General features: G+C 41.9%; 1 protein-coding gene across 1 annotated transcript in view; it reads left to right on the top strand.

The window, feature by feature from the left end:
• FBN1 (fibrillin 1) overlaps nt 1–17,435 on the top strand; it is a 622,956-nt gene that overhangs the window by 331,422 nt on the left and 274,099 nt on the right. Inside the window, exons 8-9 of the mRNA XM_086958277.1 lie at nt 5,806–5,931; nt 8,469–8,627. Of these exons, the coding sequence (XP_086814403.1) occupies nt 5,806–5,931; nt 8,469–8,627 (285 nt within the window). The remainder of the gene's footprint in view (nt 1–5,805; nt 5,932–8,468; nt 8,628–17,435) is intronic.

Below are 17,435 nucleotides of genomic sequence, written 5' to 3' on the forward strand. Positions count from 1 at the left end.
TAATTGATAATTAAATATAATTGATTAATTGTTAAATATTTTTTTTAGTAATTTATTTTCTGTAGCAGTTTGTGGGTTTATAGGGGAATAGGGTGGGAAGTAATTTAATTATAATTAATTAAATATGTTTCTTAATTAATTGGTATTTAATTAATATTAATTGTTAATTAATCATTAATTGTTATTTAATATAAATATTATTAGGAATTAAGTATAATTGATAAATTGATTAATTATTTTTTTTAATAATTTATTTTCTGTAGCGGGTTGTGGGTTTATAGGGGATTAGGGTGGGAAGTAAATTAATAATCATGAATTAAATATGTAATTTAATTTATTGGTATTTATTTAGAAATAATTGTTAATTAATTATTAATTTGGAATTAATTACAATATAATTGGTAAATACATTTAAATGACTAATTAATAAATATGTTAATTTAATTAATTTAATTTCTGTAGTGGGTTGTGTGTTTATAAAGGAATAGTTTTGAAGTCATTTAATTGTAAGTAATTAAATTGTTTAAATAAATAGATTGAGTTTATTTTGTAAAATATTTTTAATTTTTAAATTAATTGATTGTTAATAGGTAAATAATTAGTATTAGTAGGTAATTTATATTAATAAATAATATTTATTTATCATTTTAATAGAATATGTAATATAATGTACACAATTCTTAAATATTTAAATTAATTTGCAATAGATTTTACTATTTATGATATTTATATTTATATAAGAAGTATTTACTTTCCTTACTGTTGCACTCACTGGAGTTGGAATAGAAATTTTTACTCCTACACTATCCAATGTAGGTATGGGCGGAAAATCCGTTTCGCTCGCGGATTTTGCGGATTTTCGGGAAATCCGCAATCCGCGAGATTCGCGAATCTCCCGCAAAATCCGCAAATCCGCGAGCAGCGGATTTTGCTCGCACTGTTCGCGTGAGTTCGCGGCTTCCCAGTACAACTTCGCGCCCCGCGAATAAGTGCTAAATTGCAGAAATACGATCTTAGCAAAACTGAAACTACTTGCCAGGTTCAAAAGTTCAGGCTCATCATTAGTAGCCATTTCCTGTAGTGCTTCCTGAGGGGCCCCTCCAGAGTTCAGTTGCCAGTTGCAACTATTATGTGACCCTGCTCTGAACCTCAGAATAGTTACACATATGCCACAAAGGTCCTGAATTACAGCTAAGGGAGACAAGCAGGAGCCAGGCTGGAAGTTAAAATCCATTAATCAGCCCCTAATTCATTATTGTCAGTTGGGGCAGGGCAGGTGTTGTAACTAATTTTGCAACAATGAAAGCACTTAGCAAGTGCAAAAGATCACTAATCAGGGCGCACTAAGGAAGCAGGTGCCAGCTAAAAAAATATTCTGTGACACATTAATCAGCCCCAAATTAATTCAGGTCACTTGAGGCAGGGAAGGTGTGCTTTGCTTTGCCGAAAATAATGTACACTGGACAACCAGAGGGTGTGGTGATGAAACAGAGGGTGGCATGGGTGGGCCAGAGGGTGGCATGAGTAGTCAGAGAGTGGCAGTGGTGACAGAGAGTGGCAGTGATGAAGAAGAGTGTCCCAAACAGGCTGGACACGTAGAAACAACAAGTTCGCAAAACTTGCGACCCGACAGGTAAGTTCGCAAATTGCGAAATTGTAAAAACCCTCGCGAACTGGCAGAAACACGGGCGAACACAAAAAAAAAAAAATCCGCAAATTCGCGGGAATTCACGGATTTTGCGGATTGCGAGTTCGCAAATCCGCAAAATTCGCGAATGCGAGATCCGCAAAATTCGCCCATGCTTAATCCAATGCTTTCCCTACTGTTACACTCACTGGAGTTGGAATAGTAATTTAAACCCTTACTTTATCCAACGCTTTCCCTACTGTTGCACTCACTGGAGTGGGAATAGTAATTTTTACCCTTACGCTATCCAACCCTTTCCCTACTGTTGCACTCTCTGGAGTGGTAATAGTAATTTTTACCCCTACGCTATCCTACGCTTTCCCTACTGTTGCACTCTCTGGAGTTGGAATAGTAATTTTTACCCCTACGCTATCCAACGCTTTCCCTACTGTGGCAGTCACTGGAGTGGGAATAGTAATTTTTACCCCTAAGCTATCCAACGCTTTCCCTACTGTTGCACCCTCTGGAGTGGGAATAGTCATTTTTACTCCTACGCTATTCAACGCTTTCTCTACTGTTGCACTCACTGGAGTTGGAATAGTAATTTAAACCCCTACGCTATCCAACTCTTTCTCTACTGTTGCACTCACTGGAGTTGGAATAGTAATTTTAACCCCTACGTTATCCAACGCTTTCCCTACTGTTACACTCTCTGGAGTTGGAATAGTAAGTTAAACCCCTACGCTATCCAATGCTTTCCCTACTGTTACACTCTCTGGAGTTGGAATAGTAATTTTTACCCCTACGCTATCCAAAGCTTTCCCTACTGTTACACTCTCTGGAGTTGGCATAGTAATTTTTACCCGTACGCTATCCAACGCTTTCCTTACTGTTGCACTCACTGGAGTTGGAATAGTAATTTTTACCCCTACGCTATCCAACGTTTTCCCCACTGTTGCACTCACTGGAGTTGTTACAGTACATTTAACCCTCTTGCTATCCTACGGTAAAAATATTGTATATGTTTAGTTAATAATATATACATATATATATATACATATGTATTAAACATTTTTTTAAGTTACATTAATTATTTCTTAATTTTACGTTTATTTAAGTATTTTAAATATGTTTATATTAATTTAATGTATTGTTATATTACTTTTAAGTTACTTTTAACATATTTAAAAAAATTCTATATTTTGACATTCTATATTTTTTACACTCAATATATTGGAGTCGATATTTTTGCACTTACTTGTTTGAAGATAGGAAGTCGATATTCTGGCAGTCGATATTTTAACCTCGATATTTTGTCCTCTCGATATTTTGTCTGTCGAGGTTTTGTCAGTGATCCGGAGTCAGGATGCAGTGACTTGTGTGGTCAGTCTAGTTTTTTTACAATGATTATTCTGAGGCTCCTGGTGTGGGTTCTGGGTGTCGATGTAGGTCTGAGTTCGGCTACCCATCAGTTGGAGTCCCATTGTGAGGTGTTCTTGCTGAAGATCATTACTTCAGTCTTGTCTGTATTGAGCTTCAGAGAGTTAGCTTTCATCCAATTATCGACTTTGGTGATGCAGGCAGTTTCTTGTGTTGGGGTTCTTGTCTGAGAGTGAGAGTATGAGTTACGTGTTATCTCTGCAGGACAGCATGTTGATGTTGTGTGGGTGGATAACATTGATCAAAATGCATTGAAGAGGATGTGATTGAGTAATGAACCTAGAGGCAATCCTCGGATGAGTTTGTGAGCTTTTGAGGAGTAAGGTACCACTCTGACAATTTGTGTACTATCCGTCAAGAAGGAGCGGCGAGGGTAGCCTAACATGCCAATCTCGTCCAGACTCCTGATGTAGATGGGGTGTGAAAGCATATCAAATGCGTCAGAGAGATCCAGAAGAATGGGGGATGCTGTGTCTCCTCTGCCAAGGATCATGTTGATGTTGTCTGTGGAAGCAATGAGTGCTGTTTCTGTACTCTGGTTGGGAGTAAATCTGGAAAGTACGGAGGCGATAAGCTGGTGGTTGCTGAAGTGGCATTGCATTTGGCAAGTAGCATTTGATGCATTGGTTGATTAGTTTCCCTAAGACCTTTGCCTGGTTTGGTAGAAGGGGGATGGGTCTGTGGTTGGAAAGCATGGCTGGATTAGCGGATGGTTTCGTGAGCAGTGGTATGATGGTGACATGTTTCATGGTGTCCAAAAATGTGGCTTAGCTGATTGAGACACTGATGATGGGTGTTAGTGCTTCGCTGATTGGTAGGATTCCTTTGGTGAAGGCGGCAAGGGCCAGCTGGAGCCTCGAGTGGATGGTCTCCATGGTGGCAGTTCTTTTGAAGGTGATGACGGCAGGCAACGAGGTCAGGTTTTGTTTATTAGCTGTTATTGGACGTTTAGTTGCGACAGTGACTAGGTTCCGATTGAGGGTCAAACTTGCTGTATTTGGGGGTGAACTTGTTGCATTAGAATTCCAAAAGCTTATTGCAAAGTTCTTCTGAGGGAGTGATATTGCTGGAGGTCGCAGTAAATCTTTGATGATGGCGACGATTTCCTTGATGCTGTTAGTGCTGGCATTGATGTGATCTTCAAGAGCTGTGCGCTTGGCTTTCTGTACCTGTAAGGTGAGCTTATGGGTGCAGGTGGGGCCCACAAGCATTTATTTTTGAGCACCAGCACATATTTCTCCTCATCATACTTGGACCAAGACAGAGAAAAACACAAGAGGGGGAAAGAAGCAGGAAGAAAGTCAGGAAAACAGTGACAAAAGTTAAAAGCAGGGATAGAAAAGAATGTGCAGGAGTGAGTTTGAGAGACGGCGAGTGCCAGATGATGGATTAGAGATGAATGAGGAGGAATCATGAATGTTTAGCCACAGAATTCAGCACCATGACCTTCAACAGCTCCAACGGTAGGTTCTAGGCAAATATTTTGGCCCCAGAACTTATTATTTTACAAATAAGACACTGGTCCCAACGTGTATGAATTTCAATAAATAGGACATCTATGTCTGTTTTCGAAGCCCTAGACTTGTGCATTTCATCAGTACACATAAAATGTGCCAGTTTAGGTTTAAGATTTTTAGACTGTTTGAAAGTAACTGAAGAAATCATTTCTTCTCTTGTTTTTTTTTTCCTTAATGTGTCTTTCTTCCTCCACCCACCTTTCCCACACTTCCTGCATCCGTTATGTACGGACCTTCCATTTGCATTTTGAATGTTCCCACTGCTGTTGCAAATCCTCCACTTCAGAGTGTGTGAGTTATACACATTTAACTAGGTTAGTCACTCTGAATCCTAGATTTACGACAGTTTTGTAAACATAATGGGGCATATTATCAAGGGGGTTTATCTCCGCTTTTTTGGCTTTAAAAACCAAGAAAGCGGAGATAAAATTATCTCCCTATTACCTAGCTGTCGCTAACACCAGTTAGCGACAGCTAGTAGGAGATAGCGACCATCTTGGGCCCCACTTTGCATGCCAGTGATATTTATCACTAATGACATGCAAAGTGGGCGTGCCAAGATGTTAGCAACTGGAAACAGTCGCTAATATTGCTATCTCCTATTACCAACTTTTGGAGATATTCACGCTAAGCGCGATTATCTCCAAAAGCTAACACCTGCCCTGAGCAGTTCTTAGCCATGTTATCCAATGGGAGGTGGATAACATGGCTAAGAGCATTAGCTCGGTAATGAATGAATATCGCTGACTTTTCAGCGATATTCATGCATTGCAGCCGATTTTTTTCGCATTTGCGATAAACCTTGCTAATAGCAAGGTTTATCTGCGATAAAAATCGCCGCAGCGCAGCTGTAAATTTTTGTCTCTAACCAAGCAATAGAGATAATTATTGCTACTGCTTGGTAATATGCCCGATGTGTTTTATTCAAGTGTATCAATTTATAGGTATTTGTCATTCATAATCATGCAATTTTCATTTGTGAATCAGGCCTAATGTGTGGTATAGTAATAAAGATGCATTTCTATTTACTAGATAACAGAACCATCACAGGAGAAAAGAATATAAAAAATGTGGTATGGAATAATTGGGTTTATTAGTCCACAGCAGAGCATATGCTTTGCGGACGTCATATATAAATATGGTATGCACTGTACATATGAGCACCATTCTTCAAATTGTCATTACAGTAACACTAATGCTCACTAAATGCGTTTTTTTCAGATATCGATGAATGCAAAACCATTCCTGGAATTTGTGAAGCAGGTGAATGTGTTAACACGGTCGGCAGCTACTTTTGCAAGTGTCCCCTAGGTTTCTACACCGTGGCAGACGGATCAAGATGCATAGGCAAGTCAAAACATTCTCCTTGGCGTGTTTAATGTAATGGAATTCACTGTAACTATTGATTTAGATTAACATATTATCTAACTTGACCAGTTCTTTACAAATACATTGGGGTTCGATGCCTGTCAATGTTTAGGTGTGCTAGGATACCATTTCTGATGTTTGTCGCTTGTTGGATTGATGATAAAGACTGACAGGATGGGATCATTAGATTAAAGACAGGTGATCTTCCTATTCCCATGCAAGCACCTTATGAGACTCTCCCAAAAAGGGAATTGCTTCAGGGAGATGATAATGCTGAATGGAATCAGTGCTATGAATTACGAAGGTGAGCATATTTTGCAGGCTTGGCTGGAAGGAAGTCTACATTGAGAGCAATGTGAGGAAAAATGGATACAATCTTAAATGGGACTTTTAAAACAATTATTATGGATGAGGTTATTTCAGGGAGAGCTTATAGAATTCTACCTTTATGCTAGACTGAGGCTGCCAGATCCATTGGCAGACACCAGCTCGTCGTTAGTTGGTTTCAATGCATTGCATCTCAAAGAACCACACTTTTAACAGGACAAATTGTTGAGTGTGGGATTTTTCACACTCCTCCAGAAAAGTTTAATAACAACCCTGAGCAATGCCCCTCTGTAAAATATAGGCCCGAACCACAGAAAAGGCAGGATCATTCCAAGCAGATTCTATTTCATCTGAAAGTGACATTACACTTCTAATAAGACTCTCTAAATTACCTGTGGGTCAATCAGTGATTGGTAAATGTAGAAGTCTATACTAAAACCATGTCTTTTGATCCAGGAAATACAATTTCGATACTGTAGTCCATTCGGCTTCTTCATCATCCCAGATGGACTGACCACTCTACCTGGAAAACATATAAAAACAATTAGAACACTCTTGTAAGGCCAAAGCTGGGCCTCAGCAGATAGCAGACACATCTCCAATTTTGTTTGTACACTGCTTTCCGATGTATTACGAGAATTAGTTGTTATAAAAAATATCAAATCAAACACAGCTATGTATGAGGGCCATGGATCCTTAAAATCTCAGTCATTGTGCAACCTACAGAACTAAAGCTGCCAATATTCTGACACCTATTCGTCACCTATCAATTTCATCTATTCAGTTGTTTGTGGTGTTCTTTTGCATTTGGATCAAATATTCACCACTACAATAGATACTTTGCAGTGTATTAATATTGTATTGCAGTGACTGTTTGAATGGTAACTTGGAGCCAAAACTATGAGGGATATTTACAAAGGCACCTTTACACATGAGTAAACCTACATTTGTAAAGTTACTATTACACCTTTCAGTAACATTACTACTTGTTATTAATATTTTTTTTAGTATTGCATAAGTAGATGGTTTGTGTATTTGTGTTTTCTCACATGACAATGGATGCCACTTACAGCTAAATTAGTAAGATTACTTTTGCCACATCAGTTGGGGGTTGGCGATTTTGAATTGACTGTTCCAGGGCAGTTTCTTTTGTAGGCAGTGGGCCCAGGGTCCTAAAGTTCACCTTGAGCAACAGTGAATAACGTTGGCCGGTAATGTTCACTCACCTTTATACAGTGCAACATTTCCCCACTTCACGAGACCTCACTGTCAAGGTTTGAACTTTGCCCATTCCTGGTTGTCAGTCATGAGTGATATAAGAGCGCTGTCACTCACTCACTAAATCATGCACTGACACAAAATTACTTGGTGTGTTTCATCATTTATTGCACTTTTGCATACGTTGGCCTGAGGAACACTTGTGAATTTTGAAAAATAGAAAAACGCCAAGATGCAACTTGGCTAAGTAATTGAGGATAGTTATATTTTAGATTATCAGCTGTGGGTATGACCGTTTCTATCTACATAGACCTGGTGAGGTCTGATTATATCTATATTACTTTAAAAGACACCAGAGATATGGAATAATTCAATGAAAAGTGTATCTTCAAGTACATCGGTCTTGGCCACAGCCTAGGCTGGTGGTGCTTGTCATCAGAGGGTAGACCATTACACTGGAATGTTGATATTCCATCTGTCAGACACTGTTCTAAAACATAGATGACTAACACTACGTATAAAACAATGGTACCCGTTTCTGTGCTTGAATACATTGGCAACATTTTATTTGCCCCAGCGCCGGGACGCCCCTTTGCTGGGGCAGCTGTGCTCTCTACAAAAATTACTTAATAATAATAATAATTTCACATACCTAAAGCAGCCCGCCGTTCTTTCTATAATACATTTTAGAGCACGAAAAACATACGTTTATGTTTTAGCTGCATTGACTTTTGCGTGAGATGTGGTGGCATGAAAAGTTCAACATTATTAACATAGTTTATAGTGGCTTTCCCTTATAACATCCTGGCTATCACCTGTTCACTTTTCACTTTTTTGTCACTAAGAGATATAGGGAAAGTAAAATTGTACTTGTGCAGCAGTTGTCACAGTCACCGTATCCTAGAGAAATGTGTATATTTTTAATCTTATTAAAATGTGACAAGTAATTCTGAATTGCCTCTTTTATTTAGACATACGCCCAGGGTATTGCTTCAATGCTTTAGTGGGAGGTCGCTGTACGGATCAAAGGCAACAGCTCTTACCCAAAGTGCAGTGCTGCTGTGACAGTGGGCGATGCTGGTCACCAGGAACTACCAGCGCTCCTGAAATGTGCCCTATCCGAGGAACCGGTGAGACTATTTACTGTGTTATCTTAGATAGCCTATGTGCCGAACTTACATTTAAAGCACTTTAACAGTTTACAGAGCCTCTCAGCACATATGTTCTTTTTAAACAGATTCTGAGACGGATGTGCAGAATGGACTGCAGACTTTTAGAAAGTAGCCAGTTGTTTTTTTTCTGTTCTGCAAACACGTATGCTGCAAGTAGAAAGTAACTTTTCTGCCAATAGTATTTGAAGCCTTTGAGTTTATAGGTTGTTGCAGTTGCTGCCACTGAAAGAGTGAAACATTTGTGTCTGTGGGCTCTTTCTCCCACACGCAAACAGCTAACCCACGCTCACACTGAACCTCGTGGCAAACGGTATTCAATTCCACGTTAAATGTTCAGAAATGATGTCTCACAAATTGTGCCAAAATGTGTCCTGTCCTGTCTTGCCACAAAATGACTGGACAAAGCAGGCAGCGGTTAGAGATTTTGAGGAAGAGCATCAGAGATCTGAGTTTAGCTGCCTGCCTTTGGAAGGCTGTCTTGCGCCTACTAAGTGCAGGAACTAATACAGAAGCTTCTGGTGTACTCATAAGCAACATGTACTCTTATTGAAAGTGGAAGAAGGTCTGCCTGAGAATGAGAGGTTCTGACTAGGATGGGAGATTGACAGGCACCACCCCACTTAGGGGGTGTGGTGCCTTTAGTGGCATTACTGGCAGGAGCCAGGCCAGGGGCTTGTCTGGGTCAAGTAACCCAGAAGAGGGCGCTACTGGGATTCCCAGAAGCGCGTCACCCAGAGGGCGCGGGAGACCCCGGACTGCCGGGGGATTTAAAATCTTAAGGACAGGAAGGGGAAGCCCTCTTTTGTCCTCACACCTCAGGTGAACCGGATCGGAGCATCGCGAAAGTCAAACTCCCACCCATCCCTTGGAATAGTGTTTTGCTTAGGCGGGGTCCTGGGCAAGAGAAGTGACAGGCACTCCGTTTGGTGGCAGCTGCTTGGCCCCAGAACAGGACGTGCAGTCAATTGGGGGCTCCGGGCTGGCGGGAGAGGGGACTGACCTGCTGGTGGCCCTGGACTCTCTGGCCCTACCCGAGAAGCCGGCGCTTGTAATAAGCAGTTTATGAATCTACCTGCTGCTCTGGTGGCCGGTTGGCAGTCAGCACAGAAGAGAGCAGGGTATCTTGGTTGTGGCCTGCTGGCACAACCCGCGGCAAAGTGCCTCTGTAGATCCAGGAATGTAAATACAAATATGCCGCCCATGGCTAAAAATGTATAAGCCTTCTGTTTTACTATGCGTGTGTTTGGTGTGCAATAAATAATAAAGTTGGTCAAGTGTTGACAGACAGTGAGTCAACGTTTAAAGTGGCGGTATCTTAAATGAATAAAGACTACGCTGTGAAGTCCAACTACAGACTTGGGGCCAGATGTAGGTGGTCATTTACCGACCGGTAACAGCATATTTCGGCTGTTACCGACCGGTAAATGGTCATTTGTCATGTAGGGGCCCTATTCTACCAATTGGGTAAATTTACTGATTCGGTAAAAGTACAGAATCGGTAAAATACTAAATCAGTATTTTTACCGATTCGGTAACTTGCAGATGTAGGTGGGACTCTCCTGAGTCCCACAGGCCTTACAGAATCGGTATTTTACCACCCAATCCAATTGGGTGGTAAAATACCGAATCCAGGTGTGCATGCACATCTGTGCATGCACACCTGTGCCATGTGACACACAAACATGCCCTTAGGGCATGTATGTGTGCCACATGGCACACATGCCTGTAATTGGGGTGCTAGAGGGTGTCAAAGTGACACCCCCTGCACCCTTGCAAGAATAGGTAATTACCGAATCGGTAAATACCGATTCGGTATTCCACATTGATTCCTATGGGCTTCAAGGCCCATAGGAATCAATGGGGGATACCGATTCGGTATTTACAGAATCGGTAAATACCGAATCTTACAGATTCGGTATTTACCGAATCAGAATTACCTACATTTCCCCCCCTCTAATTTACCACTTCTTAAATACCTAATCGGTATGATTCGGTATTTTAGAAGTGGTAAATTAGATTTACCTACATCGGGCCCTGGGTGTGTTTACTGGGAACCAGCACTCACGGAAGGGGGAGGAGGGGCGATTTGCACGTTGTATGCCAACTATAAATATGTCACAAAAGATGTCAATGAGTTACAAAGGTTTGCAATGACTAATATGGATATAGAGGCTATAGGCAAGCACTATTTACTCAACACTGTAAAATACAGTACTGTACATTTAAAGACCTTAAATAACATTGCAAGATTCAAAATTGCATGACTCAATGAAATAATTGATTTTCAGCTCCCTTCTAAATAATTTGCAGAAGGAACAGTCTGCGTGACAGTGAAATGGAACTGCACACTTGAAGCTCACTCCCAGACATTGATTATTTTAGAGATTTTTTCCTTCTAATGGAGGTACTTTTGAGTAAGAGACTGTCTTTCTAGGATAGTGGGCACACCTTCAGGCGAGAGGTATATCGGACTCGGGCACTGGAATAAGGAGGCTAGTACAAAAACATTGTAACAAGGACACCAGACTGAACACTTTATGCAACACATCAGTCTCCTTCCTAGAGCTTTTGGAAATTAACTGGTCAGACAGGAAAGTTGCTGACGCAAATGGAGAGATAAAATAGGGAAATTGATGCGAAAATGTGTTTTCTGTTTTTAAATTATTTATTTTATTCTACAGATGAAATAACAAACACTTTTTAGCAACAATTTAAAACATAACTATGGGGACACAAAAACAGAGAAGCCTACAGGGATACATGTAAGCAGAGGCATAGAGACCAGCGACACAAGGGTACTGGTATGCAGTCAGGTATAAACACACTGAGGAACTCCGACAATAGGGTAGAGACTTACGGATACTGACATGGAGACTCGGAAATTGAGTCAGAATTCATAGTGATTATGGCAAGGGTACAAGGACACCTATTTACTAAAACATACACTGGTATTTGTACATTGAGATGGACACTGGGAGATGGGCACTGGGGCATGGACACTGGGTGCATGAACAGTGAGACAGAGACATTGGCCGATGGCCTATGGACCCAGGGACACTGACATAGTGGCATACATACATATGGATTGACAATGGAACAAAGGCACTGGGACAGTGACACCAGGAGATGGGCACAAAAAAAGGACATAGAGAAAACCTTTGGAGCAAAGGCACTGGGACATGGATGCAGGAATAAGGATGTTGAGTGGAGAACACCAGAACAATGACACTGGAGATGTTAACATTACAGTGGCACTGAGACAAATATATTGAGGCAAGGGCAATTGTCATTGGTGCGAGAAAGTGGATTATTATTTTGGGTGGATGGTAGTCCGCCACAAGTAACAATGCCACCACAATTCTTGTTAGGTCCCGTAACAGTTTCAGTAATTTTAGTCTGAGCTCAAACCAGGATTGCTAAAATACGGAGCAGGCAGGCATAACTTAAGAAAATGCCTAAAGCACTTAAAATTACCAAAACAAAATTACACCAGAACCACAATAATCCAATATGGGCAACCAAAGGTATGAATCTTTACATTTTTATATTAAAAAACATTAAGTGCCAACTGCAGTCATCTCGTTGTGCTTGACAAGGACAGGGATACGTTTTCAGGTTGACTGCGATGCTGTGCGGGACGGCTACAAGTACAAGGTTTGTCCCAGGGAAAAAATACATCCTTGGCATTGACAGCCTTCAGGGTAATAAAAGAGTAGGCTGGGGCCGAGAGAATAGGGTTGGGTCGATGGACTCCAACACTGACAAGCTGAGGCAGGAGGTTCACTGTCCTCAATCAGTGACCATGCTCATATCCTTCTTGTCAAAGTGGGGCTTTAAGGGGGGCTTTAAATTGTTAACATGGCTTACTTTGTGGGGGGGGCCAAGTTTCACAATGTAGGTGACCTCCCCATCTTGTCACGTACTGTGTAGAGCCCAGCCTATGTGCCCTGGAGGGCTCCACAACCCATACTTTCTGACCTGACTGATCCTCCACCAACATTGCTTTTTGGTCATACCAGTGCTTGATCAGCCTTGAGAGGTTTCTCCTATCCTTCTCGGACAAGACTTAAGGGACCTCTGACAAGGTCCCTGTGCACAGGATCACTCCCACTCCCCTTTGTGGTACTTTCCAATAGGCAAATAAAAGTCATGGGAGTACGACATTCCATTTCCAACAGAGTTTCTCAAACAATCCCATAATAATACAGATTAGGATCTGGTTGAATCTCTCCACAAGCCATTGGTTTGGGGGTGATAAGGGGTGATGAACTTGTAAGTCATACAACACTCATCCCAAATAGCCTTCAAGTCCCCACTATCTGAAATTACAGCTCTGTCAAAGATAATCCATTTTCGGACAGGTGTTCCCTGCGCCTTTATCCTCTCATGTTGCATCCACCGTATCTTCCTCAGAGCAGATCTGTGCTTGATGGGATTCCCCCCATTACTTGAGGGCATTTTCATAATCCTCCTTTTTGGCATTCTGAACACATTTCAATTACCTTCCTCAGCATTTCAACCACGAGAGTTGTCAAGGTACCTGAACCAACTCCATGATCCCTTAGGCTTTTAAAAGTTGCAAAAATGAGAAACAAAAATAATTTTGTAAAATCAAAAATTACCCAGTCAAAGACCTGATGACAATGAAAAATCAAATATCAAATAATCAGTACGAATCCCTAGAGGTATTTTTAATTCTCACCACTTCACCACACACACACAAAATCCTGTTCCGCTGTAATCAGGCATTCGGCTACTTAGCTGGGAACCCGATGATGTAGCATGTCACCAACTAGGTTGGTGGGTGAGGATTCTTCTAACAAACCCTAGTGGTGCCTGGCACTACAAGCATTAAAGAGCCATCAGTTCTGGGTCCGTCTAAGGGGGTTATCAGGATGGCGGGCTCCGCGCAGTGTTGGGACCGGCCGCCAGACATGCGGCGGTTCTGCACTGTGAATCAGGATGCAGTCACATTCCGCAATCTTACATTGCGGCAGCACCCGTCGCAATGCCAAATTGCCAAATTGCCATGTTGTGCATTCCCATGCACAATGTGGCAGGCACCGCACGGTTCCTGCCACCGTATGCATGGGAATGGAGGGGGGTACCATGGGTATCCCATAAGAGCACCCCCCACGTCCCCTGGGCACCCACAACGACCCCTATTGCAAATCCCCGCCAACCCTTCCGTAGCGGCCAAGCCGCCATGGGAAGACCTTTAAAACTCAGCATCCTAATATGGATGGCGGTGCCTACCATATTGAGGCCCAAGTACGCCCAGCCGGCAATCAGAAAGATTGCCGATCGGCGGAAAAGAGGTGGACGCAGTTTGCGCCCCCTGCGATACCCCGGCCATTATAATATGGCGGGGGGAAATCAGGTTGCGATGGCGGGTGGATCGCCACCGTCGGGCCATCCTAATGACCCCCTAAGTTGTTTTGAGATATATAAATATACAAACATATATATTTGTGTGTATGTTTACATAAGTATATATATTTATATATAATATTAAATGTTACTTACATTTATTTAATTTACATTATATTAATGTTATATTTGACAACATTTAAGATATTATATTTTAAACTATATATTTGAGTATGTTTCTAAACGATATTAGTGTAAAATTATATATCTTTTTTCAATATTTTAGGGAAACAATATTTTTGACACAATATTTATGTCCCTCGATATTGTTGGAATCGATATTGTGTCTGAGATCCCACCATGCCTGATTTGGCACTAAAGCTTACTAAGGGATGACACAGTAATATTTAAACGGTGGGTTTAGGCCATTCAAAAGGCGTTATTTTGGATGGGCGAAAATTGAAGTTTAAGCTTGCACAGCCAGGTAACTGGTGTCAGGCCAGCAGTAATTGCACTATTACTGTAGTGGTGGGTCAAGGTGTGCTGTAGTCCACCAGTGAGATTTAATTTACAGGTCCTGGGTAGATGGTCTACCATATACTAGGGACTTGTAGGTAAGTTAAATATGCCAATCAGGAGTATAGCCAGTTTCAATTTTTTTTAGAGGTCAGAGCACAAGCACCGAGGCCTGGTTAGCAGAGTCCCATTGCACAAACTCGAAAAACAGCAGCATCAGACCAACAAAATTAGGGTGATAGTGCAAAAAGTGTAATTGTCCTAACATTGGCAATGAATAAAGACTCAAAGATAAGGACCATCTAACAATCCCATTGAAGCAGGAATACGTAAAAAGAAAACTGGGACAAGGTCACTAACAAGATGGCACTGGAGTGTAGATATCAAGAAACAGAAACAGTGACACTCCCACAGACAGTACCTCAGAGGTATACGCACACCTTCGAAAGATATTGCACTTCTTCCACAGCCATGGATGACAAGAGAACATACAAATGACAGATGTTGCATTTAACAAATACCCCCTATTAATATTAATATGAGTAGAGAATCTCATAAGTCCATGTACACTCATGCAATCTCAAGTACAGAAGTGCATGCTCATTATAGCTTCAGGTTCACAAACATAGTAACATTACACAGCACATTCTCCTATTTCCAAGTACTACCTCATATCCCCAGGCCTAGATTCACATTCCTAGGCATAGCCTATATGCTAATGTATATCTTCAAATGAGTAGTAAATCCTCATATGCCCAGCATCATGTACCAAGATAGAGCCTCACACGCAAAACACAGCCACATATGAGCAACTGCAGCACTGCATGCAAACAATGTAGGCTAATACGAGCAAGACAACCTCATGCTTCTATCCTGTCCATCAACTGTTATTTTTGCATTTGTCACACCGAATGGGATGGGTATACCCAGACGTGGGTCCCGTGCTCTCCATGCCATTGGAGAAAGCTATCCTGGTTGATGAGGGATGAAACCCCGAAACCGGTCCTAGGATGCTTGTTTCCAGTCCAGGGAGGACCTGGCCTGGCAGTTCGGGCTGGACTGTTCTCATTGGGCGCAGGGTCAAGACTGATTTGCATATGGCTGGGTTCAAACTGGAATGTCATGGGGAGCAAATAAATGATGAATTTAGGCCCAGATCACTATTGGGGTGAATGTATAACATTGATCAGCATTCTGTCCATCAATTCCATCAATTGTTCTTTTTGAAATCATCATATGCCCAATTATAGCTGCATTTCTCCCCACTACCTTTCCTTACCTGAAAGATATTGCCCATCATTCTTATCAGTCTTTGCCGTGGAAGACAGAAAAGAGTTCCAGTCCTTCGGTGCCTCCATCTCGTCTGCGCCCCTAGTTATAGTGCTGAAGCCTGAGAGGCGGTGGGAGTTGTGCAGTGGGCATGCTCTCACCAAGAATGGCTCCCTTCCTCTGGTGCCTCTATCTGGTATGTGCTTCTGGTTATAGTGCTGAAGCCTGAGAGGCGGTCAGGGACTCTTGCAGTGGGCACGCTCTTACTGAGTATGGCTCCAAGTCCTCTGGTGCCTCCATCTGAAGCCTGAGAGGCGGTGAGGGAGTCTTGCGGCGGCGGTGGGCATGCTCTCACAGAGAATGGCTCCAGTCCTGTGGTGCCTCTATCTGGAATGCGCTTCCAGTTATAGTGCTGAAGCCTGAGAGGAGGTGAGGAGGTCTTACGGTGGGCTTGCTCTCACAGAGAATGGCTCCTGTCCTCTGGAGCCTCAATCTGGTATGCGCCTCCAGATATAGTGCCGAAGTCTGAGAGGTGGTGAGAGAGTCTTGCAGTGGACATGCTCTCATAGAGAATGGCTCCTGCCCTCTGGTGCCACCATCTGAAGCCTGAGAGGCAGTGGGAGTCCTGCGGTGGGCATGCGCTCACAGAGAATGGCTCCAGTCCCTGGTGCCTCCATCTGAGAGGCAGTGATGTAGTTGGAACAATGTCATTGCACAATTGTGATGCCAAGCTAAGACATTCTGTCACTAAAGGGGTTTATATTTACATGCTCCCATAACGGATGAGCGGTCAAATTCTAGTGGGGATGCGCTTGTCAAGCCACCAAATAGTAGAATCCGGTTCCATCCAGCTCATTGTGATCAAAGGTCTTCAAGTAATCCCCACTAAAATTCATTATATGCAAATGCGTTTTAGAAATCTTGTTTGTGGATATTCCGGGAGAATCATAGCCTTAAGCTAATAAGGTTTAAAAGCCAACAATTCGCAAAAACAGAGCCTTTGCAACAGCGGAAGAGTATACAAACCACCATTTTCTATTTGGAAAGTTTTTCCATCTGGAAACAAATTATAAATTGCAAATAGACGGGCAATGTGAAAGAGGCACCCCCTCTTCTCTGCGGGAGTTCGAATGGTATGTATAATTCTGCACAACGTATCAGTTGTGTTTTTTTACAAATCATTATTCAGGTGCTGACACCCAACCTGAGAGTAGGAAGTGCCTGATTCGCCAAGGGTAAGCTCCCCTGTGGGATAGTTTCAACTTTGTGAATACTTTTTTTTTAAAGTAGCACCACTTCATGTAAGGGACACTGGTTACTTTTTCTTTAAGTATTTCTATCTGGAATGTGAACATAGAAATGAAAGTATTTTGCCCTGTCTTCCCAGAAATTCACTGGGGTCTCAAAGTGTCTCCTCCACAATTGATTTCTTTATTCAGCAGCCTTGATAACTGTCTGTGAATCCACAATTTTGTATGCAATTTATTTGCACATCAGTGGCCGTGCATAATGCTGGGGAGATCCCAAAAAGTCAGTATACAGCCTTCACCCTGTATTTGAGAACTACTAAATGCTACGTCAGGCTCATAGTGTCTCTTGTCCAGTTGAGAC

Source organism: Lissotriton vulgaris, chromosome 2_1 (assembly GCF_964263255.1).
Source record: "Lissotriton vulgaris chromosome 2_1, aLisVul1.2, whole genome shotgun sequence".
NCBI lineage: Eukaryota > Metazoa > Chordata > Amphibia > Caudata > Salamandridae > Lissotriton > Lissotriton vulgaris.